The sequence below is a fragment of the Rhinatrema bivittatum genome, chromosome 4 (assembly GCF_901001135.1).
Source record: "Rhinatrema bivittatum chromosome 4, aRhiBiv1.1, whole genome shotgun sequence".
In the NCBI taxonomy this organism is placed as follows: Eukaryota; Metazoa; Chordata; class Amphibia; order Gymnophiona; family Rhinatrematidae; genus Rhinatrema; species Rhinatrema bivittatum.
The window spans coordinates 425,335,655-425,359,830 of record NC_042618.1 but is presented as its reverse complement, the minus strand read 5'-3'; the positions used below and the strand labels follow the sequence as shown (position 1 = coordinate 425,359,830).

At 46.8% G+C, this 24,176-nt stretch overlaps 1 protein-coding gene and 1 long non-coding RNA gene across 5 annotated transcripts in view; one reads left to right on the top strand and one right to left on the bottom strand.

Moving 5' to 3' along the window:
- The window catches only part of NR2C2 (nuclear receptor subfamily 2 group C member 2), a 380,432-nt gene that overhangs the window by 192,066 nt on the left and 164,190 nt on the right, over positions 1–24,176 (bottom strand). For 3 of the 4 annotated variants that reach the window (XM_029601391.1, XM_029601389.1, XM_029601390.1), the window contains one exon: positions 13,143–13,275. In XM_029601391.1, the coding sequence (XP_029457251.1) occupies positions 13,143–13,275 (133 nt within the window). The remainder of the gene's footprint in view (positions 1–13,142; positions 13,276–24,176) is intronic. The other variant, XM_029601392.1, reaches the window with a different exon arrangement.
- LOC115091262 lies at positions 8,849–11,991 on the top strand. Its single transcript, XR_003856652.1, has 3 exons — positions 8,849–9,035; positions 11,118–11,274; positions 11,650–11,991. It is a non-coding gene; the product is annotated as an uncharacterized LOC115091262 (long non-coding RNA).

Here is a 24,176-nt window from a genome sequence, read left to right as displayed (position 1 = left end):
GGTCAGAAGCCAGAGAAACACCGTAAGCCAGTCCGAGATCAGGAACCAAAGGGGACCAAGACGACAGGAACGCAGCAACTGAAGACAGGAAGACCTGGGAACCTTGTTGCAAGGCAAGGGGAAGGTCTCGGTGCAGGGTTTAAATACCCTGAGGGCGTCTGACGTCATCCTGGAGTAGTGCTGCCATTTCCCGCGCTGGCCCCTTTAAGAGCCGGGGCCTGCCGCGCGTGTGCGGCTAGGGGGCGGGGCCTAGCCGCGGAGAACGCCGGCAGCCAGCACAGCGTGGGAGCAGCGTTCTCGGGGCCTGCACGGCCCGACCGCGGCTCAGGGGAGCCTGGAACCGGGTCGGGACAGGAGAGAGACCATGTCGGGGTGAGTGGCGATCCCGGGGACGGCCCGGGATCGCAACAAGAGTGGCAGCAGAAGGGGAGGGGTGCTAAACAATCAGTAGAAATAGAGCAATTGGCTCTGTGTAATTGTCCTAGTTGGACTTACCCATGGGTGGAGTAAAAATACAGGACTCCTGGAGAGGTCCATAACCTTTACGCTTGGCATACATTAAAAATGTGGCTGTTATAGTGGGGGAAACTCTCTCTACTTACGACCATCAGATATAATAGGGGCCTAGGCCAGGGCTACAGGAGGGGGTGTTTCAGAAGTGGGATAGGATGGAACTTAGAGTCTTGGGGCAACTAATAGTGGATGGTTCTATGGCAAACTTTGCAGTTTGAGAGATAAGTTTAAGCTGCCTAATGCTGATTTATTTGCTTATTTTCAAATAAGGCATTATATAGATCACAATATTGATAAAGAGGTTTTGGGTACACAGGCAACAGAGATGGAAGTGCTTTGTTCTAAACAAAACGGTCTTAAGGGACTGATATCCCAGGTGTATAAAATTTTGTTGCAGAGACCCAAGGCTAAATTAAGACATGAAGCAAAGGAGTAGAAGGATTTACATTTTTATCTAGTTGTTGAGGATTGAGAAAATATATGTGAATTGGTGATTAAATAATCCCTTTTGGTGGAAAATGGATTTAAATTGTATACAGAGTAAGGTGCCATCTGTAATATGTTAAACAGGCAGTTTAATAACTGGTAGTTTTATAATAAATTGTAGAAAGTATTGTTTTTCCATTTATATTTTATTGAAGATACACATAACACAACCATTGTATAGCCAAAGCAAATAGTTATCAACAAAGAAATCAAGAATTACCCTACATCTCCTACCTTCCAACATCCAAACAATTAAAATTCCTGGAGCAGTCCCAATTTTTTTCCTCTTCCCAATACCTTCCCACCCACTCTTCCCCTGTTAGGTCCGCCATTTCACATAGGGTTCCCATATAGCCATAAATACCTTCATTTTATTTTTCCTAATAGCAGTGAGATGTTCCATCATATATACCACTTCCAGACTCTTATGCACTTGCTCCATCAATAGAGCTGCCACTTTCTTCCAATTAGCCGCAACTGCACACCTTGCAGCATTGAGAATTTGAGAAGTTAATTTATTCATTTCATGAGGAGTTCCTCCCGGCCCACATTAAAAAGGTACAGCAAGTGATCCCAACCTACTTGCCCTCTTGTCAACAACTTAATAAAACTTTGAGCCTCCCTCTAATATGAGGCGATCACCTTACATCCCCCTTTAAAAGTTATCTATGTGGTCAGTAATTTTTTTTAAGAATAGCTTCTACCATTTTGCTCAACACCAATGTCAGGCTCAGGGTCTATAGTTTCCTGGATCATCCCTAGAGACCTTTTTAAAAATTGGCATCACATTGGTCAGCCTCCATTCTTCTGTTATCGTGGCTATTTTAAATGATACATTGTAAATCACCAAAGGTCTGCAATTTCATGCTTGAGTTACTTCAGATGCGGTGAATACCATTTGATTCTAGTGATTTGTTATACCTTAGTCTTTATCTGATTTATTACATCCTGCAGTTTCACAATGATTTCATTTTGTTGCTCTGAGACATCACCATCAATAAATGTATCCGTGTAGGTACGACCTCCAGCATTCTCCTCAGTAAAGACAGAGGCAAAGAATTAATGGAGAGATTACTTACCTGATAATCTCGTTTTCCTTAGTGTAGGCAGATGGACTCATTACAAATGGGTATAGTGTGCTTGTGCTAGCAGTTGGAGACGGATCTGACGTCAGCACGTGGTACATATACCCCTGCAGGAAGTGCAGCAGCTCAGTAATCTTCCTTGCAAAAGCTTCATGGATATATGTGTGACTGACCGATTGATTAACCAAACATGATTAACCTGACCGATTGATAGTAGCTGGAGACCGCCAGTGTTCTCAACCGGAAGGCGTCGACACCCGGCAGGGTGGATGCCCTATGTAAGAAAACATGGCTTACCTTGAATCGGTGAAACCCCATGTATATCGGCAGCCGGGCAGGATGCTGAGTCCATCTGCCTACACTAAGGAAAACGAGATTATCAGGTAAGTAATCTCTCCATTTCCTAGCGTGTAGCAGATGGACTCATTACAAATGGGATGTACAAAAGCTACTCCCGGACTGGGTGGGAGGCTGCCCGAGGTCCGTTTAGGATTGCCCTCGCAAATGCTGTATCCTCCCTGGCCTGGACATCCAGACGGTAGAATCTGGACAAGGTATGGAGGGAGGACCACGCTGCCGCTTTATATATCTCTGCAGGCGACAGCATCCTAGTTTCTGCCCAGGAGGCCGCTTGAGCTCTGGTAGAGTGAGCCTTGACCCGTAGACGTGGTGGTTTTCCCGCTTCTACGTAGGCCGCCTTGATAACTTCTTTGATCCAGCGAGCAATTGTCGCCCGTGAGGCCGCTTCTCCTTGCCTCTTCCCGCTGTGAAGGATGAACAGGTGGTCCGTCTTTCGTACTGCTTCCGACATTTCCAGGTATCTGGACAGCAGCCTGCCGATTTCGAGATGGCGCAGTATTCGACCTTCTTCCGACTTCTTCAAACCTTCTATGGTTGGCAAGGATATGGTTTGGTTGAGGTGGAAGTGTGAGACTACTTTGGGTAAGAAGGAGGGAACCGTGCGAAGATGGATAGCCCCTGGGGTGATTCTGAGAAACGGATTGCGGCAGGACAGCGCTTGTAGCTCTGAGATGCGGCGTGCTGAGCATACAGCCAGCAAGAACACCATCTTCAAGGTTAACACACGGAAGGACAGGCCTCGGAGAGGTCTGAAGGCGGGTCCCGCTAGGAATTCCAAAACTAGGTTGAGGTTCCACAGGGGCACTGGCCACTTCAGTGGCGGGCGAATGTGTTTGACTCCTTTCAGGAAATGTGAAACGTCTGGATGTGTGGCAATGTTGTTGCCGTCATTCCTGGGGCCGTAGCAGGAAAGCGCTGCCACCTGAACCTTGATTGAACTGAGGGACAGACCCTTCTGAAGTCCATCTTGCAGGAAATCCAAAATGATGGGGATTTTAGCGGCATGCGGATTGGCGCTGCGAGTTTCGCACCAGGCTTCAAATACTCTCCAGATCCTTATATAAGTTAGTGATGTGGAGAACTTGCGTGCTCTGAGGAGTGTATCTATTACCGACCCCGAGTATCCCCTTTTCTTCAGTCGAGCCCTCTCAAGTGCCAGACCATAAGAGAGAATTGAGCTGGATCCTCGTGGAGGATGGAACCTTGTCGCAGCAGGTCCCTGTGAGGGAGCAGGGGTAGAGGATCCCCTGCCAGCAGTCTTCTCATGTCTGCGTACCAGGGTCTTCTTGGCCAGTCCGGGGCCACCAGAAGAACTAGGCCTCTGTGCCGCTGAATCTTGTGTATAATGGCGCCCAGCAGGGGCCATGGAGGAAAGGCATATAGCAGGATCTCCTGAGGCCATGGCTGTACCAGGGCGTCGATCCCCTGGGATAGAGGATCTCGCCTGCGACTGAAGAATCTGGGCACTTGAGCGTTGGACCTGTCTGCTAGTAGGTCCATGCCCGGCGTCCCCCACTGATCCATGTTCATCTGGAAGGCCGTGGACGACAGCTGCCATTCCCCCGGGTTTAGGCTTTCTCTGCTGAGGAAGTCTGCTGTGGTGTTGTCCTTCCCGGCGATGTGGACGGCGGAGATGTCCTGGAGATTTGCTTCCGCCCAAGCCATCAGGGGGGCTATTTCTAAGGATATCTGTCGGCCTCTAGTTCCGCCCTGCCGGTTGATGTATGCCACCATGGTGGCATTGTCCGACATCACTCTGACTGCTCTGTTGCGAAGTCTGTGGGCAAATCGCAGGCATGCTAACCTGCCTGCCCGTGCCTCTAGTCAGTTGATGTTCCACCCCGACTCTTCTCTGTTCCACCGCCCTTGGGCGGTTAGTTCTTCGCAGTGTGCTCCCCAGCCGCTGAGGCTGGCATCTGTAGTGAGCAGGGTCCAGGTTGGAGAGGACATTTTTGACCCCCGGCTCGTGTGGCCGGGCTGCAGCCACCACCGTAACTGATGCCGTACTCTGGCCGGTAGAGGTAGATGCACGGTGTAGTTCTGTAATCGTGGGCTCCACCGAGATAAGAGGGCGCGTTGTAACGGTCGCATATGAACCTGTGCCCATGGTATCACTTCCAGAGTGGAGGCCATTAGGCCGAGGACCTGTAGGTAATCCCAAGCTGTGGGCCGAGTGGCGCTCAGCAAAGTCTGTAAACGATTCTGGAGTTTTGATTTCCTCTTGGAGGTCAGGCTGACCTTGTCTTCCTGGGTGTCGAATCGGACTCCTCGGTATTCCAGCGACTGCGAAGGCTGTAGGGAACTGTTGCTTGTGTTGACTACCCATCCTAGACTTTCCAGAAGAGATATAACTCTGTTGGTTGCCCAGTGGCTCTCCTCCGGTAACTTTGCCCTGATCAGCCAATCGTCTAGGTAGGGATGGACGAGAATTCCTTCCTTCCTGAGTGACGCCGCCACCACTACTATTACCTTGGTAATAGTAGTGGTGGCGGGTAGAGCCCGGAACTGAAAGTGTTGATCCAGGACTTTGAAGCGTAAGTAGCGCTGGTGATCCCGATGGATTGGGATATGCAAATAAGCCTCTGACAGATCCAGGGATGTGAGATACTCCCCTGGCTGTATTGCACTTCGGACTGACCGCAGAGTTTCCATGCGAAATCCTGGGACCCTTAAGTGCCGGTTGACTGACTTGAGGTCCAGGACGGGTCTGAAGGTGCCCCCCTTCTTGGGTACGATGAAATAAATGGAGTAATGCCCAGAATTTATCTCCCATGCAGGCACTGGGATTATGGCTTTTAGGGACAGGAGCCTCCCCAAGGTAGCTTCCAGCGCCGCCCTCTTGAGGGGCGGACAAGGAGATTCCACAAACTTGTCCGGAGGGAGATGAAGGAAGTCCAGGTAATACCCTTCCTGGACAATGGCGAGGACCCACTGGTCCGAAGTAATCTCGACCCACCTGTGGTAGAATAGGGTTAGCCTGTCCCCTAGGGCTTCTTCCCCCAGATGGGTCGGCTGATTCTCATTGTGGGGTGCGGCTGGGACCTGAACCCGAGCCGATTCCCCTCTTGTTGCACCTGGTCCGAAAGGACTGGTTCCTGGTCTGAGAACGAGGTGCTTGGTAGCGAGCCCTGTAAGGGTAGAAGCGTTGAGAGCTTCTACCCCTGGATGGTCTAGGAAAAGGGCGCTGGTTCCTCCTTGACTTGTCTTCTGGTAGACGGGGTAATGAAGATGCGCCCCAGTTTCTCGAGGTCGCTGCCGAACAGGAGGGATCCCTTAAAGGGCATTCTTGTAAGGCGCGTCCTGGAGGAGGAGTCGGCCGACCAATTTCGTAGCCAGAGCTGTCTCCTGGCTGCCACTGAGGATGACACTCCCTTGGCTGCTGTACGGACTAGATCGGAGGCAGCGTCAGTGAGGAACGAGAGGGCTGATTCCATTTCTTCTCCCGGGGTGTTGCTCCTGGCTTGTGATAAACAGGAACGCGTCACCACGGTGCAGCAGGTCGCAATTCGTAGGGACATGGCTGCCACCTCAAAGGCTTGTTTCAGAATGGCATCCATGCGCCGGTCATGTGCATCCTTGAGGGCCGCCCCTCCCTCCACCGGAATAGTGGTGCGCTTCACAATTGCGCAAACTATGGCGTCTACCTTCGGGCACGCCAGCAGCTCCTTGGTTGCCGGGTCCAGGGGGTACATGCTAGACAAAGCCCGACTCCCTTTGAATGAGGCCTCCGGCGCATTCCACTCCAGATCGATTAGCTGCTGTGCTGCTTGTAGGAGGGGAAAATGGTGAGCCGTTTGACGCAGGCCCTCTAGCAGGGGGTTCATCCTAGGTTCCCCTGGGGTGCCTTGGACCGGGATAGCCAGCTCCGACAGGCATTGAGAGACCAGGTCTGGGAGATCCTCTTTAAGAAAGAAACGTCTCATGGTTCGCTACGGCTCTATCCCAGAGGGAAAATCTCCCTCCTCGGGGAGCTCGCCCTCTTCCTCAGAGACATCTGAGTCCCCATAAGTGGGGCTTCCGGGTGGCGGGTGGCCGTGCCTAGGTCTTGAGGGTCCAGGGGCAGGGTCATCCAGTATGTATGGGTCCGTTCGGGGATCAGACTGCATCTTGACAAAGGCATGAATCCCCTTGAATAATTCCACCCAGGAGAGCGAAGCAGGTTCTAGCCTTAGGGGCACCAGGTCTCTAGGGTTCCTTGGCTGCTCACCGCGGCCTGCTAGGTCCGGGGTGTTCCCTGAGGAACTAGACATTACGCTGGGCTGGGACCGGCCCTGGCCTGGAACTCCCAGGGCCTCCTCACAATGGGCACATAGGGAGTCTGCTTCCTCGCTCTGTGTGGCTCTGAGGTTGCATGCTGAGCAGAGGCCTAGAGCTCTTATGCCTGATTCTGGAGGTGCCGGCTCTGCGGACGCATGGGCTCTCATATGCTCCATCGCGTCTGTTATCTCTATGCGCCGGCTCCCCAGCCGAAGTATGCGCCTTGTAATATGCGCGAAAGATGTGCGCCTACTAATGTGCGCCCATCAACGTGCGCCCATCAAAGTGCGCCCATCAACGTGCGCTTAGCAACATGCACCTATCAATGTGCGCCTATCAATGTGCGCCCAATTACTTTCGTGCGCCCAATTACTTTCGGGCGCCTAACATACGCGCCCGTCGCCTATGCGCTTAGTCTGGTCTGAGCGCTAGAGCGAGGCGGCGAACCAGGGCAGATAGTGACGGCGAGCAGGCAGGCAAAATGGCGACCTCCTTGGCGGGCTGCCACGCAGACAGACCCCGCTAATCCTCGCTTCCTCGGAGACCAGCAAAAGTAAAGATGTACGCCTTACCTGATCTTCGGCGGTCTCCGGCTGCGGGGGGAGAGGGTGATTACCGTCACCGCCGCGCTCGAGGAAGTGCACCCGCTGCCTCTAGGCCACGCCCGAACCCGTCTCGCTCGGGGGCCAAGTCCTCACCGCGAACGGATCGGGACCGAGACTGCCTCTATGCCGCGCCCGAGCCCTTCTCACTCGGGGGCTAGGTCCCTGCCGCAAGTCGGCCACCGGACCGAGGCTCGTAACTCCGAGGGACCACGGAAATCACCTCGGGAAACTCAACTGGGGGAGGGACCTGAGGGTATCACCGCAAGAGTGCAGGGTTCGTCTTCAGGTAGGATTCTTCTATGAATTTAGTCATTAGAATTTGGAAACATGCTCAGCAAGCGTGAGGTAGCTCCAAACTGCTTTGGAGATGGAAATTACTGAGCTGCTGCACTTCCTGCAGGGGTATATGTACCACGTGCTGACGTCAGATCCGTCTCCAACTGCTAGCACGAGCACACTATACCCATCTGTAATGGGTCCATCTGCTACACGCTAGGAAATTTAGTTTTTCTGCTATTTCCTTGTCCTCTCTGAGCATCCCTTTTACCCCTCAGTAATCTAGCAGCCCAACTGACTTCCTCATGGGCATTTTGCTTCAAATATACTTGAAAAAGTTTGCATTACTTGTTTACCTCTATGGCAAGCTTCTTTTCACATTTTTTCTTAACCTATTTAATTATTATTGTACACCCAACTTGCCAGTGCTTATGCTCTTCCCTCTTTTCCTCATTTGGTTCTGCTTCCCATTTTTGGAATGATGCCCTTTTGGCTTTAATTGCTTCTTTTACCTCACCATTAAACCACGCCGGCAGTCAGTTGGTTTTCCTTTTATCTTTATTAATGCATGGAATACATTTTTTCTAACAAATTTCCTTATTTTATCATAGTGTCCCCTTTTATAGTTGACTGCAACTGTAGTAGTTTTCCTTAGTATTCACCCTTCAGTGATTATGCCAAATTTAATTTCATTACAATCATTATTGCCAAGAGGATCTACCACCAGGTTCTGTGTTCCATTGAAAATTAAATTCAATATAGTTTCTGCTGTCATTGGTTCTATAACCAACTGCTGCATGAAGCAGTCATTGATGGCATCTAGGAATTTTACCTCTCTTGTATTTCTTGATGTGATATTTAATCAATCAACACTTGGATAATTGAATACTCTCATTATTATTGTGTTGCCCATTTTACTAGCCAGTCTAATCTCTGTTAGCATTTCACAGTCTGTTTCCTCATTCTGATCAGGTGGATGATAATATATTCCCACTACTATACTCTCCACTTTTACCTTTGGAATTTCTATTGTGATGAGTTGAGCCAGAGCGGAGTCTCAGTGCTGTAAAACTTTGAGATGTTTTCCTCAATGGGATGGTTACTTTGTAGGAAGGAAACTACATTTCCCAGATGCCCCGGTAGTCAGCCACAGGAAGGGTTGGGGGCAGGGAAACACAGAGGCGGTGTTCTTCCTAGGGAGGGGCACTCTATTTGACATAAAGAGAGTAGCCCTCCAAAGAGAGAGGAGAGCTGGGGGGAAGGCAAGCAAGATCCAAAGCCTGGGGCTGGGGGATGGTGCCCAGGCAGACCTTTTCCACTAAAACCTAAGTCAGCTCTAACAGGGTTCTTTCACTTTTAAGGTCTGTGTAACAGTTGGTATGGATAAGTGTCTTCAGCAGTGCCTTGAGGGTTAATTAGAGGGGTTAGCTCCGGTGGCGTTGAAGAAGCTGAGGTAAGAAGGTTTATGTAAATGTGGGGAATGCTTATTGTGGGGGTTGGAAAGAAGTATAAGTTAAAATGAAGAATAGAAAATGGTTTTTAGAACTGCACAGCCCGGGGAGCTTGTAGCAGGGAAAAAAGTTGTTTTACTAAATTAAGGCAGCTGGATGAAAAGAGGTAATTAGGACCTGGCAGCTGGCCTAAGGAGAAGTTCCTGCAGTGGGGGAGGTTTCAGTACTATGTTATACTTGGGGGGGAAGTAGAATGTACTGGGGGAAAAAACCTACTTAGCCCACATGTTGTGCAGGGGAACGTATACTAGAAACTCAGAGTGAGAAGCTTGGTGTTTTGGGATTAGTGAATCAGGGCTTAAAAGGAGTCAAAACCTCAAGTTCCCAGTGACTGCTTGGTAATGCAGGTCTGGCAATACTTGTTATGTTGAGTGTTTTTCCTTTCTGTGGAGTTTGGTTTAATTAATAAACTTCAGAACATTATAAGAAGCTTCTGCCTGAATGTAATATGTTGTTTTAAAGAGCGGCCAGGGTGGTGACCCTTACGCTAGTGGAGAATGAGGGAAGTTTGGTCTCAGGGGCGTAGTTTTAAGAGGGCCTTCCCTTACAAGTGGTTCTAACCCATAGCCTCCTTGCCTTATGGTTATCCTCTACTCCTGTCTCGCTGGAGAAACTTCAGGGAGGGATCTGCTATAAAGGACTTTGTGGAAGCAGTCCTTGATAATTAGCCCCAAGCCCGAAGTCACCGCCGAGGACCTGCCACCAGGGGCACCATCATCGCCACACTATCCATAAGGATTCCAGAGTGTAGTTTGTTTCCTGCAAAACTTTTATCCTGCTTAACTCTATGCCATCCTTTAAATTGGTGGAGAGGTGATACTATAAGTTATCTGCCCTATCATGTTGATATAATTTGTACCCTCATATTACAGTGTCTCATTGGTTATCCTCCTTCCACTAGGAATTCACAATGTTTATTATGTCTATACTTTCCTTTACTGCTATACATTTTAACTTTCCAGTCTTATTTTTCACACTTTTGACATTCATATACAGACATTTTAAAGTAGATTTGTATTTCTGTTTTTATATGCATTCACAATCTGCTTATTAGCAGATGATAAATGCAGTTTGGAGTCATTTTTATCTGTGTGCTCTATATTTAAACATACCTGGGCTTTTTCAACTTTTGCAACCACTTCTCTATTGGAACATACTAACTTACTTGGTTTGCCATTATCCTTTGCAGACACCTCCCTCCAAACAATATGCTGCTGAGCGACTGTCAGCTTTCCATAATGTTCTAGGTTCAAAGCTGCTCTATCTCCTTTTAAAAAGTTAGTGCCAGCAGCTTGGTTCCATTCTAGTTAATGTTGAGCCCTTTTATTGCAAGAGAGGAGAGATATTATTTCTTGTCTTATTCATGTGTAATTCTTGGAATACAATGAAGAAAGTTGGAACTTAATGGAGGAAGATTCTCAAAGTAAGCTTATAACCTCTTTGGATGATACTGAGAATCCAATGATCGATGTTAGTAAGGGTCCACTGGTCACAAAAATACTGAAGTCTTCCCCCTACTGTAGCAAAGATTGTGTCAGTATTGGTGAAAACTGTTGGATTATCTTGGTCTGAGGCCCGTCTCTCACACGTGTCTGGCTGGTGCTTGTTGAGACTGTTGCCAAGGCTGGAAATGTTGACTTTGATAAGCATAAGGTGTGTAACGTCTATAAGAGCAGTAATATTGCCTTTTATAGGGTTGATATCTCCTTTGGGATGCTGCAGGATCAGATGTAGCTGTAGTCAATGTCTGGGTAGGAAAGATCCTCTCTGTTTCTGGGTATGGATCTTTTGGGATTCCAGGATATTCCAGAATGGAATGAGTTGATAAAGGTTCCTAAATATCGGGATCCTTATTGTGAATCCAAGTGAGCCTGTGGTTCCTCTTCAATTTCATCTGGTCTTTGAAAAGGCTCAATTTGTGATAGCAATAAAAGTTTTGAAAATTTTTCCAGAAAGGAGAGCATTCTTTCATATAAATTCATGCTGCATCTTTTGAACAATGCTGTGCTGTCTTCATTTGGTAGAAATGTTACTGAAAAGGTGCCTGATTCAGGTGACTGCTCCAGTGTCCTTGGCACAGATTTCCCTGGCTGCAATTTGGTTGGTGCTGATGTAGATGGTACAGACTTCGGTCTTGAATTGGTATGCGGTGCAGAGTTGGTGTCAACACAGCCAAGGAAGGTAATGCTGATAACTTTGTCGCTGTTATTTTATGAGATGATCTATTACTCACTGAAGATTTCTTTTTATCCTGATGGGAGTAAGAAGAATTCAAAGAGCCCTAGCTTCGTTTGCTGGGCGGCATAGGCCTCATTTTCTTTTTGAGCTCTGGTCCCCTGGAGGTTGAGGTTTTTACCCTGCCTGGGAAGAGGCCTCAAATATAATTTAAGCTGTCTATATTTGATAGTTCTTGGTCATATGAAGGTCCTAGGCATCTTAGGCAGATGTTGTGTAGGTTGGCAGTAGCCATCTTATAGTTACAATTCTTATACAATTTGATCGGAGCTTTCCCCGACATGACTGACTAACCAAAATAAATTTTTATTTTTTTTTAAGAGGAAACTTGACAGAAAAAAGGACAAAAAAAACCATGAAGAAATAAAATCTATGCGAAGGAACCACAAAAACTCAGGCCCGTAAAGAAAGAGTGAAAATGCACATCTTGCAACCGCAGCACAACAAAAATGATAGACGAGATTTGTGCAGGAGCTCCTGTGCATGAGACAGCACATCCAGGCCTGTGCTGTCTGATAACGTCATCCACTTGTGTAGCTACATTTTGCCCTGCTTGTCCAAGGAGAAATGCGTATTGCCAGTATAACAACACTTTTTAAGACACATCGGGGCCGATGCAATACAGTGCGATCAGCCGAGCGCACTGTATAACCCACAGTCGGACGCGGGATAAATAGGCGCTAATCCACCCCCCAATGCAATAGGGGGATTAGCGCCTATTCAATGCATGTCCAACGCAGAGTGAATGAGAGAGTGCTCATCACATGCAAATGCATGTGAATGAGCCTATTACTCATTCACTCCAAATGCAAAAAGATAAATGTGCGCCTGGAGCAGGCGTTAATAGCTGAACAGAAGTACAAAAAAGCAGAAAAAAATGCTTTTCTGTACTTCTTTTTTAAAGTAATAAAATAAAATAACTCGGTAGATTGCCGAGTTATGAAGACCGACGCTGGTAAACTCGGCGTCGGTTTTCATAACCGGCCGCCTGCCAGTAATGAAAATGGCCGCTGATAAACTCCCTAGCGCCTCCTTCCTAGCACGACCCCCTAACTTCCATATTGCATGGCGTCCCCCTTGCGGGTGCCATGCATGCATTAAAAAAGCGGGTGCTGAAAAGTCAGCACCCGCTTTCAGAGCACATAATTGCATCGGCCCCTTTGAGTGCTAACTTTGGTGTTTAATATACAATAACACAGTATTACAACTTACTAATTGGCCTATAAATTAGGTACCTAGTGTTGAAAATTAGTGCTAAGTGCCTAACTTTTTTCCCCTGCCCTAATTCTGTCCATCCACTTTTTAGGCATATAAATTAACAAAGCCCCTAAATGTAGGAGCTCAGCGATGTCAGTTTTCAAAGGGGATAATTTAAGAGCTTATCTACTAAAATTGGGCACCTTCACCCTTTGAAAAATGATGTCCATGGACCTTATTCAAACAGAACATTTCCCCATTCTTGGGCTTTGAAAGAAACTTTCATTAAAAAAAGCCTTAACATTTATATTAGAAGCCAGACTAGAGCTGCTAACATAGCATGGCATCTTTATAAGTTCATTTCCTTCCATATGATTTGCACTGTCAACTGCTTTTTAAATGTCCTATGGGTTTACCATATGCACAGTTTGCTAAACCAACATGTATTGGTGCCTGCAGTCAGGACAGGAATTGTTGGCACTTACACAGAGCATTTTATCTATCTTGTAACTCAAACAGTGCACAGCCATTTCTCTATTAGAATACTCCAAATATCACTGCAAGTCTTTAAAATTCAGGGCAAAGACAAGACCTCCATTTATTTATTTTGCACTTACAAGATGTCCTGCAGAAGTTCAGTTGCTTACCAGATGCTTTGTCTCCGCATACAACACAATATTCTACAACTTGTGGCCGCTGTACATCTGTTTTACCTAACAATCGTTCCACTGAAGCTGCATCTGTCACAATCTAAAGGAAGAAACATAAGAAATATAAATAGATCAGAAGTATAATCAGGACCCTCCCCCTATTCTGCCAAACTCATGTATATCTTTTTACAGTTACAGTGCCTCTTCTTGCACTGACTCAATGATGCTGCTCATATAGATTTGTTGTTTTTAATACTCTTCTCTTGTGTTTCTATAATGGTCTTATTTCAGAATGGAGTTTTGGTCTTGTAAACCTTCTGTTTAAAAAAATAAAAAGAGTAATAGGAAAAGAATAGTTTGACCTTTCTTATTATGGGTTAAGCGTTTTAATTGCCCAAAGTCAACTTGTTACAAGTAATACTGGCAGGCTGAGGTCAGAAAAGATGCATACAAGAGTGATGTCAGCGAACTACTTTGTCTCCATCTCCAGCTGCTTGTGGGGGTGCATAACACACTCGTCTGGACTGGTCTGACTGGACTTAAGGAAAGGAAATTATCGGATAAAGCAGAGTTGCTTACATGTAACAGGTGTTCTCCCAGGACAGCAGGATGTAGTCCTCACATGTGGGTGATGTCACTGGACGGAGCCCTATCACGGAAAACTTTTCTGTCAAAGTTTCTATATCGTTTGACTGGCACATTGAGCATGGCCGCATGCCATAATCCCTTTAGCTACAGGGGTCTCCCTTCAGTCTCATTTGTAGCAAAAGGTGCGAGCGAAATAATAAAATGTTTCAGACCCAACTCCGCGGGATGGCTGGTGGGTTTCGTGAGTACATCCTGCTGTCCTGGGAGAACACCTATTACAGGTAAGCAACTCTGCTTTCTCCCAGGACAAGCAGGATGGTAGTCCTCACATGTGGGTGATTAGCAAGCTACAGGCTGACTCATATTTGTTTTGGACCAACAGCATACAAGTTATGCAACAGGCACAACAACTGGTGTACTGTTGGGAAAAATGAGGCAGCCTGAAAATCACAGCAGGTAGATGTGGAAGGAGTTGGGATTAAACTGGAAATAAGTTCTTCAAGACGGATTGGTCAAAGGCAGAGTCTTGACGTCCTTCCTTGTCCAGGCAGTAATGTACTGCAAATGTGTGAAGAGAGCTCCATGTTGCAGCTTTACAGATCTTAGTAATTGGCACTGAACGATGGTGTGCTGCTGAGGTTGCCATGGCTCTTACTGAGTGCGCTTTCACTCATCTCTGGAGAGAAAGGCCTGCTTTTTCATAGCAGAATTCGATACAGTCTGCTAGCCAGTTGGAGAGAGTTTGTTTGCTCATTGCAACTCCAGGCTTGTTTTTATCAAAAGAAACAAAGAGTTGGGTGGATTTCCTATGGACTGCAGTGCGGTCTAGGTAAAATGCAAGTGCACGTTTACAGTCCAAGGTGTGTAAAACTCTCTCGCCCTGGTGAGAGTGAGGCCTTGGGAAAAATGTGGGCAAGACTATAGACTGATTCAAATGGAAGTCAGTAACCACCTTGGGGAGGAATTTAGGGTGAGTACGTAGGACAACTCAGTCATGTAGGAACCTGGTATAGGGTGAGTTTGACAAGTGCTTGTAACTCACTAACCCTTTGAGCAGATGTAATGGCTCCTAGGAAGAGGACGTTCCATGTAAGAAATTTAACATCACAGGAGTGCAAAGGCTCAAATGGGGAGCGCATGAGCCTTGAAAGTACTACATTTAGGTCCCATTCAGTGACTGGTGGCCGTAAAGGGGGCTTGAGTTGTAGTATGCCCCTCATAAACCTACTCACAAGGGGTTGCGCTGTTACCGGGGCATCCCCAATTCCTTTGTGGTACGCTGAGATGGCACTCAGGTATACCCTCACCCAAAAAGTCTGGAGACTAGAGTCTGAAAGGTGCCAAAGGTAGTCTAATAGAGATGGAGTGGGGCAGGAAAAAGGGTCTATACCTTTTTGCATGCACCATATGGTAAACCTATTCCACTTAGAACGATAGGATTTTCGTGTGGAAGGTTTTCGTGAAGCTACAAGCACTTGAGAGACATCAGTTGAAAGGTTGAGTGGTTGCAGAATCAAGCTTTCAACATCCAGGCTGTGAGGGACAGGGTCTGAAGGTTGGGATGGCATAACATGCCTTGGTTCTGGGTTATGAGAGTGGGTGCTGTGCCCAGGCGAATGGGTTCTCTGATCGAGAGGCCGAGAAGCATGGGAAACCATACTTTTTGAAGCCAATACAGGGCTATGAGTATCATTGACCCTTTGTCCTGTTGCAGCTTCATGAGAGATTTGGGTATCAGCGGTATTGGGGGATATGCGTATAGGAGGCCTGTGTTCCAGGGGCGAGCAAAGGCGTCCATGGCTAACTTGTTTGGTTGCCTGTGCAGGGAGCAGAATATGTCCACTTTGTGATTCAGTTCGGATGCAAAGAGGTCTATTGTTGGTTGACCCGAGCGTTGGAAGATTCTGGTTGTAACCACAGGATCCAGAGACCACTCATGGGGATGGAACTGTCGGTTGAGTCAATCTGCTACTACTTCTGTATGCCTGCCAGATAAGTGGCCCATAGATACATGGAGTGTGCAAGGGCCCAGGCCCAGATCTGTGCGGCTTCTTGGCAGAGGAGATAAGAGCCTGTGCCTCCCTGTTTGTTCAAGTACCACATTGCAACTGTTGTCCATTTGTATAAGAACAGTCTTGTGTGAAAGGCACTCCTTGAACGCGTATAGAGCATAACGTATAGCTTGAAGCTCTAGGAAGTTGATCTGAAACGTTGCTTCGAGCTATGTCTAAGTACCTTGAGTTTGAAGGTTGTTCACATGAGCTCCCCAACCCAAGTTGGATGCGTCTGTGATTAAAGTTACTTGCAGAACTGGTTGCTGAAAGGGTAGACCTGTTAGCAAGTTGGCTTTGTTTGTCCACCAGAGAAGCACTAAACGTAACTGGTGGGTTACTTGAATCTGGGATGAAAGTGGTTGACTGGCTTGGAGCCACTGAGATTTCAAAGTCCATTGAGTTATTCTCATGGCCAGCCTTGCCATAGGAGTGACGTGGACCATGGAAGCCATGTGACCCAGCAACGTTAATAATTGATGGGCTGAGGCTGTTTTCTTTGTGTGCAGAGATGTAGCTAGACTGGAAAGTGTGTCTGTGCGGTTGTTGGGCAGGAAGGCCTTTGCGACTGTGGTGTCCAAATCTGCTCCGATGAAAGTCAGGAGGTGAGATGGAGTCAGGTGGGATTTTTGGTAGTTGATGAGAAATCCCAACGAGTGTAGCAAATTGATAATGAGCTTGAGTGTGTCGAGAGCTCCTTGCTTGGATTAGCTCTTGATGAGCCAGTCGTCCAGGTAAGGAAAGACGTGTATGTTTTCCTTGCATAAATGGGTCGCAGCCACTGCTAGGCACTTTGTAAATACACGGACTGCCGAGGTAAGTCCAAAAGGCAGGACCCAGTACTGAAAGTGTTGATGTCCCAACAGGAAATGCAGGTACTTGCAGTGATGTGGGAGTATTGGAATGTGAGCGTAAGCGTCTTGAAATTCCAAAGAACAGAGCCAATCTGCTTTCTGCAGAAGGGGAAGCATGGTGCCCAAGGACACCATCCTGAATTTCTTTTTGTAGAAATTTGTTGAGATTGCGGAGGTCTAAGATGGGGCGGAGGCCGCCTGATTTCTTTGGAATGAGAAAATAGCGGGAGTAGAACCCTCTGCCCTGCTGTGCCCAGGGCACTGGTTCCACAGCTCTGACGCCTAGAAAGGTGGACAGTTCTGACTCTAGAAGACTTGTGTGATCTTTGTGTATCCACAGTGGATTGGGTGATGAGTCCAGGAGTACCATGAGGAAGTTTAGATGGTATCCCTGGGTTATGATGGATATCACCCATTGGTTTGTGGTAATGTTGAGCCAGTTGGCTATGAAATGGTGAATTTGACCTCCTACTGGCAAATGTGGATTTGGATTTGTGGAGAGACTGCTGTTCTCTGGATAGTTTTCAAAATCCAGAGGCTTGGCCTGTTTGCGGTGGTGGCTGAGGCCTGGATGTCTTGGGCTGTCAAGGATGTGCTCTCTGAGATGGCCTAGTTGGCCTCACACGAGATGCAGGTGGGTTGTATCTGTGTGGGCGATAAAATTATTTTCTAGGGTCCCTTCTAGTGGATTTTCTTGCAGAAGAAGGGGCCTTGGTAGTCACTTTGGATAATTGGCGCAGGGTCTCATTATGGTCTTTTAATTGAGCCACTGCGTCTTGTATCTTGTCGCTGAATAGGTTTTCACCAGTGCATGGCAAATCGGCAGTTTGTCTTGGACTTCAGGTCTCAAGTCAGAGGCTTTTAGCCAGGCCCACCTCCTGGTGATGATTCCTGTCGCTGAAATGCGAGAAGCTGTTTCAAAGGAGTCGTAAGCAGCACGAACCTCATGTTTCCCAGCCCCAAGGCCTTTGTGTAGTATGCCGTTGAGACTATATTGCTGTTGTTGGGGAAGAGAGTCGGCTATTCCCTGAACCTGCTTCCAGAGATTCCTTTGATACTGTGTCATGTAAAGTTGGTATGCAGCTATTCATGACACTAGCATGGACCCTTGAAATATCTTGTGACTCAAGATGTCAAGGAGTTTTTGGTCCTTGCCAGGAGGTGTTGAAGAGTGTGGTCACAGTCTTCTGGTCTTCTTTTGTGCAGACTCAACTACGACCGACGGATGGGGCAGTTGTGGTTTTTGGAATCCAGGAATATGTTGGACCAGATAAGTTGCATCTGTCCTCTTATTTACTGGCTGAACAGCACAAGGATGCTCCCAGAGACAAAGTTGCAGATCCACTAGCACTTCGTGTACAGGGATAGCCATGACTTCTTTTGGAGCATCAACAAATTGGAGAACTTCCAATGTTTTATGGCGTGTGTCCTCCCCTGTAATCAGATCAAAGCGAATTGTCTCTGACATCTCCCTAACAAAATTGGCAAAAGAGAGATCTTCTGGGGGAGATTTTCTCCTTTCTTCCGGAGGAAATGGTTCTGATAAGATGTCCTCCGTGGATGTGTCGGTGTCAACATCTTCCCATGTATCAGAAAAGGTCTCTAGTCGAGAACCTGAAGGAGGGAAGAAGGTTGGTACGGTAGGACATGTTGGCATCGATGGATCTTTCGATGGCCTCGATGGAAGATGTGGTGGCACCGACGTGGGTTTCGGCGGCACCAGAGGCATCGATGGAAAATGAGGGCCTCTCGGTCCTGAGAGCCCTGATGGACCAGGTATCGGTTCCTGCATTGGTGAAAGGGGACTGGAGTCCATGCCCTCGTCATCTGAGGACCCTGGAATGGGAATCGGGGCTTTCAGAGGCTTTGCAGGTTGCTTTGGCATCAGTGGCCCAGGTTGTTTTGGAAGGGCACAGATGAGTGTATCCAGTCTGGTCAGCAACGGTGCAAATATCGATGACTCCGGTGTCGGTGCAGGTATGGGGGCCGGCATCGATGGCTGTAGGTCTCAGAGAGCACAGAGAACTGCCTGGCGGATAAAACCGTCCAGTTTTTCCCTGAAAGCTGGTGTAGATATCGCAGCTACAAGGGGTGGCAGGCAAGGTGCTACTGGCACCTCCACAGGGATTGTGGGGGCTCAGTAACTGGCACCGATTTTGGTGGGGATCGCCTTGGTTTTTCGGGTGGAGAGGGTGTTAAAGGCTCCTCTACCCGTGTCTTCTTCGCAAGCGGTTCGATAGCCATCGAGGCCGATGCGGTGTCGGTGGCTATCGAACCGCTTGCAACCTTGTTTAATATGCAGGGAGTAGACTCGCGTCGGTGCCAGTGTCAGTGTTTCCCTCGGTGCTCGGTCCGGTCTTTCTCCAGCACCGAGGTAGATGATATAGATTCCTTAGATGAAGAGAGTGACAGACGGTCACCGCTGCTGTGGTGCTCCTGGCGAGGTTTCTTCGATGCTCCTGCAGGTGACGATTGGGTGGACACTGATGGAGTCAACTTAATTTTAAACAGGTTCCCCATCTTGTCAAGGCGAGCCTGCCTACACTTCGGAGTTATCTGGGCACAACTTGAGCAGTGAGAAACGTCGTGTGATGAGCCGAGGCACAGCACACAGACATCATGTGGGTCGGTAATCGACATGATACGGGGGAACTCCGGACATTTTCTGAAACCTGTTGCCATAGTGGCAGGGGTTGAGGCCCAAAAACGGTCGATGGCCTGCGGACACCGAAAAAAGGTGGGAGCAGGAACCAACCGGGGACAGTGAACTTTACTCACTGAGTGATTAAAAACACTATTCATGATAGGAGACCCCTATGAGGGAACTTTTTAATTAAGTAATCTTCAAATTTTTTCCGTGAGGAAAATTGTGTGAGAAAATTCTCACGAGTTCCTAACCGCAAGGCAAACTGCAGCACGGAAAAAAAAGAGACTGAAGGGAGACCCCTGTGGCTTACAGGGATTATGGCATGCTCAGAGTGCCAGTCAAAAGTTCTAGAAACTTTGACAGAAAGGTTTTCCATGATAGGGCTCTGTCCAGTGACGTCACCCACATGTGAGGACTACCATCCTGCTTGTCCTGGGAGAATAACTAATTTCACCACACTTTAGATTTTCTACTCTTTTGTTTCCCCTACTTCAATTTCTGCATATTAAACAAGGTTGCTTACCTGTAAGAGTTGTTGTCTGAATGCATTTTCCAGCACTGCTCAGTGAAACCTTGAAGAACCTGCCAAGCATGCGCAGTTGTTCCTGTGGCCATATGACATTCCTCAATTTTGTAATTAAACTTAGAGATGTTAGATGATCGAGGGGTTAAAGGGACACTTAGAGACGATAAGGCCATCGCGGAAAGATTAAGGGGCAGATTTTAAAAGCCCTGCACGTGTAAATCCAGCTGGATTTACACGCACAGGGGGGTTACGTGCGCCAAGCCTATTTTGCATAGGCCCGGCGACGCGCACAAGTCCCAGGACGCGCGTATGTCCTGGGGCTTTGAAGAAGGGGGCGGGGGCGTGGGACCAAGACTTCCAGCACAGCGGCATTGCCGGCCGGCGCGCACAAGTCACACCTGCCACAGGCAGGCATAAATAACAAAATAAAGATGCTGGGGGAAAGGGTTAGATAGGGGAAGGTGGGGGGGGGAGCGGAAGGAAACTTTCCTCTGAGGCTGCTCCGATTTCAATTTCGGAGTGGGCTCTGAGGGAACGGGGAAAGCCATGCGCGCACGTTATAAAATCGGGCGCAGATTGGTGCGCACCGGGTTGCGTGCACAAATCTACGCCCGCGCATAGCTATTAAAATCCGGCCCTAAATGATTTCTTTGCTTTGATGTTTACTGAAGATGATGTTGGGGAGGTACCCGTACTGGAGAAGGTTTTCATGGGTAATAATTCAGATGGACTGAACCAAATCTAGATGATGAGGTAGGCCTGACTGACAAACTGAAGAGTAGTAAATCACCTGGACCGGATGGTATACACTCCAGAGTTCTGAAGGAGGTCTGAAATTTCATTTTTAACCTATCATTAAAATCATCCATTGTACCTGAAGACTGGAAGATAGCTAATGTAACCCCAATATTTAAAAAGGGCTCCAGGGGCGATCCGGGAACCTACAGACCGGTTAGCCTGACTTCAGTGCCAGGAAAAATAGTGGAAAGTGTTCTAAATATCAAAATCACAGAACATATAGAAGGACATGGTTTAATGGAACAAAGTCATCATGGCTTTATCCAAGGCAAGTCTTGCCTCACAAATCTGCTTCACTTTTTTGAAGGAGTTAACAAACATGTGGATAAAGGTGAACCGGTAGATGTAGTGTACTTGGATTTTCAGAAGGCGTTTGACAAAGTTCCTCATGAGAGGCTTCTAGGAAAAGTAAAAAGTCATGGGATAGGTGACGATGTCCTTTCATGGATTACAAACTGGCTAAAAGACAGGAAATAGAGAGTAGGATTAAATGGACAATTTTCTCGGTGGAAGGGAGTGGGCAGTGGAGTGCCTCAGGGATCTGTATTGGGACCCTTACTTTTCAATATATTTATAAATGATCTGGAAAGAAATAAGACGATGAGGTATCAAATTTGCAGGAAGACCTTGTGAGACTGGAAAATTGGGCATCGAAATGGTAGATGAAATTTAATGTGAATAAGTGCAAGGTGATGCATATAGGGAAAAATAACCCATGCTATAGTTACACAATGTTAGGTTCCATATTAGGTGCTACAACCCAAGAAAGAGATCTAGGCATCATAGTGGATAACACATTGAAATCGGTTCAGTGTGTTGCGGCAGTCAAAAAAGCAAACAGAATGTTGAGAATTATTAGAAAGGGAATGGTGAATAAAACAGAAAATGTCATAATGCCTATGTATCGTTCTATGTTGAGACTGCACCTTGAATACTGTGTACAATTCTGGTTGCCGCATCTCAAAAAAGATATAATTGCGATGGAGAAGGTACAGAGAAGGGCGACCAAAATGATAAGGGGAATGGAACAGCTCCCCTATGAGGAAAGACTAAAGAGGTTAGGACTTTTCAGCTTGGAGAAGAGACGGCTGAGGGGGGATATGATAGAGGTATTTAAAATCATGAGAGGTCTAGAACGGGTAGATGTGAATCGGTTATTTACTTTTTCAGATAATAGAAAGACTAGGGGCACTCAATGAAGTTAGCATGTGGCACATTTAAAACTAATCGGAGAAAGTTCTTTTTCACTCAACGCACAATTAATCTCTGGAATTTGATGCCAGAGGATGTGGTTAGTGCAGTTAATATAGCTGTGTTTAAAAAAGGATTGAATAAGTTCTTGGAGACGTCCATTTCCTGCTATTAATTAAGTTGGCTTATAAAATAGCCACTGCTATTCCTAGCAACAGTAAAATAAAATAGACTTAGTTTTTGGGTACTTGCCAGGTTCTTATGGCCTGGATTGGCCACTGTTGGAAACAGGATGCTGGGCTTGATGGACCCTTGGTCTGACCCAGTATGGCATGTTCTTAGGGAAGGAGGGAGGATCTCTGCAACTGGTGAGCAGAGAACACCTGTTACTGGTAATCAACCTTGTTTTCTCTTAAGACCAGAAGTTCCCTACAGTTATACAGTGAAGGATATCCAGTCAGATAGGTTTCTCATCAAAAGCAATCCAGGGCTTTCTTCAGTCTCAAGCTAAAGGTCTGCTATCTCCCTCTCGCTCCTTGTTTGAGGGCTACTGCGCCTCCTCCAAGGTTATCGGGGGACTTATTTCTAAGATCTATCAACAGCTACTGTCTCGACCATTTAGTAAACATGCTCACATGATAGCCTGGGAAGCTGACCTTCAGAAATCCTTCACTGCTGAGGATTGGATCACTATATTTTCCAAGGTCTCCAGGGGCAATATCTCCACTCGGATCATCGAAGCCAACTACAAGATTTTATATCGGTGGCACTTAACACCTGTCAGACTTCATCGTTGCTACCCCAGACTAGATCCCCACTGCTGGAGGAATTGCCACTAAGTCGGGACATTTATTCATATGTGGTGGGACTGTGAATTTATTAAACCTCTTTGGACTTACGTCTCTCAGCTATTGTCAGACCTTCTTCAGACTCCCTACAACCTCACCATGGAGCAGGTGCTTCTATTTTCCCCAGGAGACTCCCTGGTGGTCTCAGCTCAACAACTAGTATATCAAGTCTGCACAGCGACAAAAATGGAGATTGCTTATCATTGGAAAAGACCTAAACCACCCACTCCCAATGAGTTGCTAAAACGCTTAGATGGGACTTACACTCTCTATCGCCTCATGGCGCTGAAATATCATCGTCTCTCTAAATTCAACAGCACTTGGGAGCCATACATCACATGGAGACCTCTCACTTTCACGATACCAGCATAGGACTTTTTATCATGTTTCACCCTTTTAAGAACTGCCTCAATGGTGCGGGTGGACGGGATGGTGCGTCGACGATCAGGAGTATATGGACTATGATTGGCATGGGGGGGGAGGGGAATGGGGGATAATTACGTCAATGTTGCTTATTTGTTTTTCTTATGCTAATTATTCAGCACTTTCCACTTTGGCATATGCCATAGGTGGTTGTTTTGCCTCACTGTACGCTGTACATTTATGTTTGATTCTGACAGCAATAAAAAATTGTCAATTAAAAAAAAAAAAAAAGCAATCCTGGGCTTGTTGAGGCACAAAAAAAAAAAAAAAAAAAAAAACTTTGTAGACTCTATGGCTTTTAGTCCACTCCAAACAGTGATGGTTCTCTTCCAATCTAAAGAGGGCATGGAGCCTAGGGAAAAATGCTGAAAAGACAGTCCACCGTTTAAGATGGAAGTCTGATGCCACCTTAAGCAGGAACTTAGCATATGTGTGCGGTACTCCCCTGTTATGATTATATTTAGTATAAGGTGGATAAATTACTATAACCTGGTGTTCTCCAACTTTGTGGGCTGAAGTGACTGCTACCAAAAGAGCAACCTTCTGGATTGGGTACTTTAGCCTAAAAGAGGACAAAGGCTCAAAGGTGCTTTCATCAACTCGGAAAGAACCATAGGAAGCTCCCATGTCACAGTAGGAGGTTTGATAATAAGCTTCTACTTATCTCTTTTAGGAAGCATTTGGCACTGACCACCCCTAATATCCCCAAATATATATATATATGCTCTATCACGAACCTTACTGAACCCAATGAACAACCCTCTGTCAAAAGTAGATCCAACAATGCACTTCAACAAGCAATATACGCCTCAAATTCAAATTCGCTTTGATCCCACTAGGAAGACAATGAAACTCTGCATAATATTCTGGAAGAGCCATACCTAATTACAACCTGCCCTGTTAAATTGTATCCAATCTGCCATTATGATGTAACTGTTCTTTTTGAACACGGATAATTTAATGTACGGTAACTGACAAACACTTTTTGCTGGAAAAGCATGTTATAAATAAACAATGATGAAATCACTAACATGTTTAAAATAACTGCCTTAGAAACACAGATATAGGGGGTGTG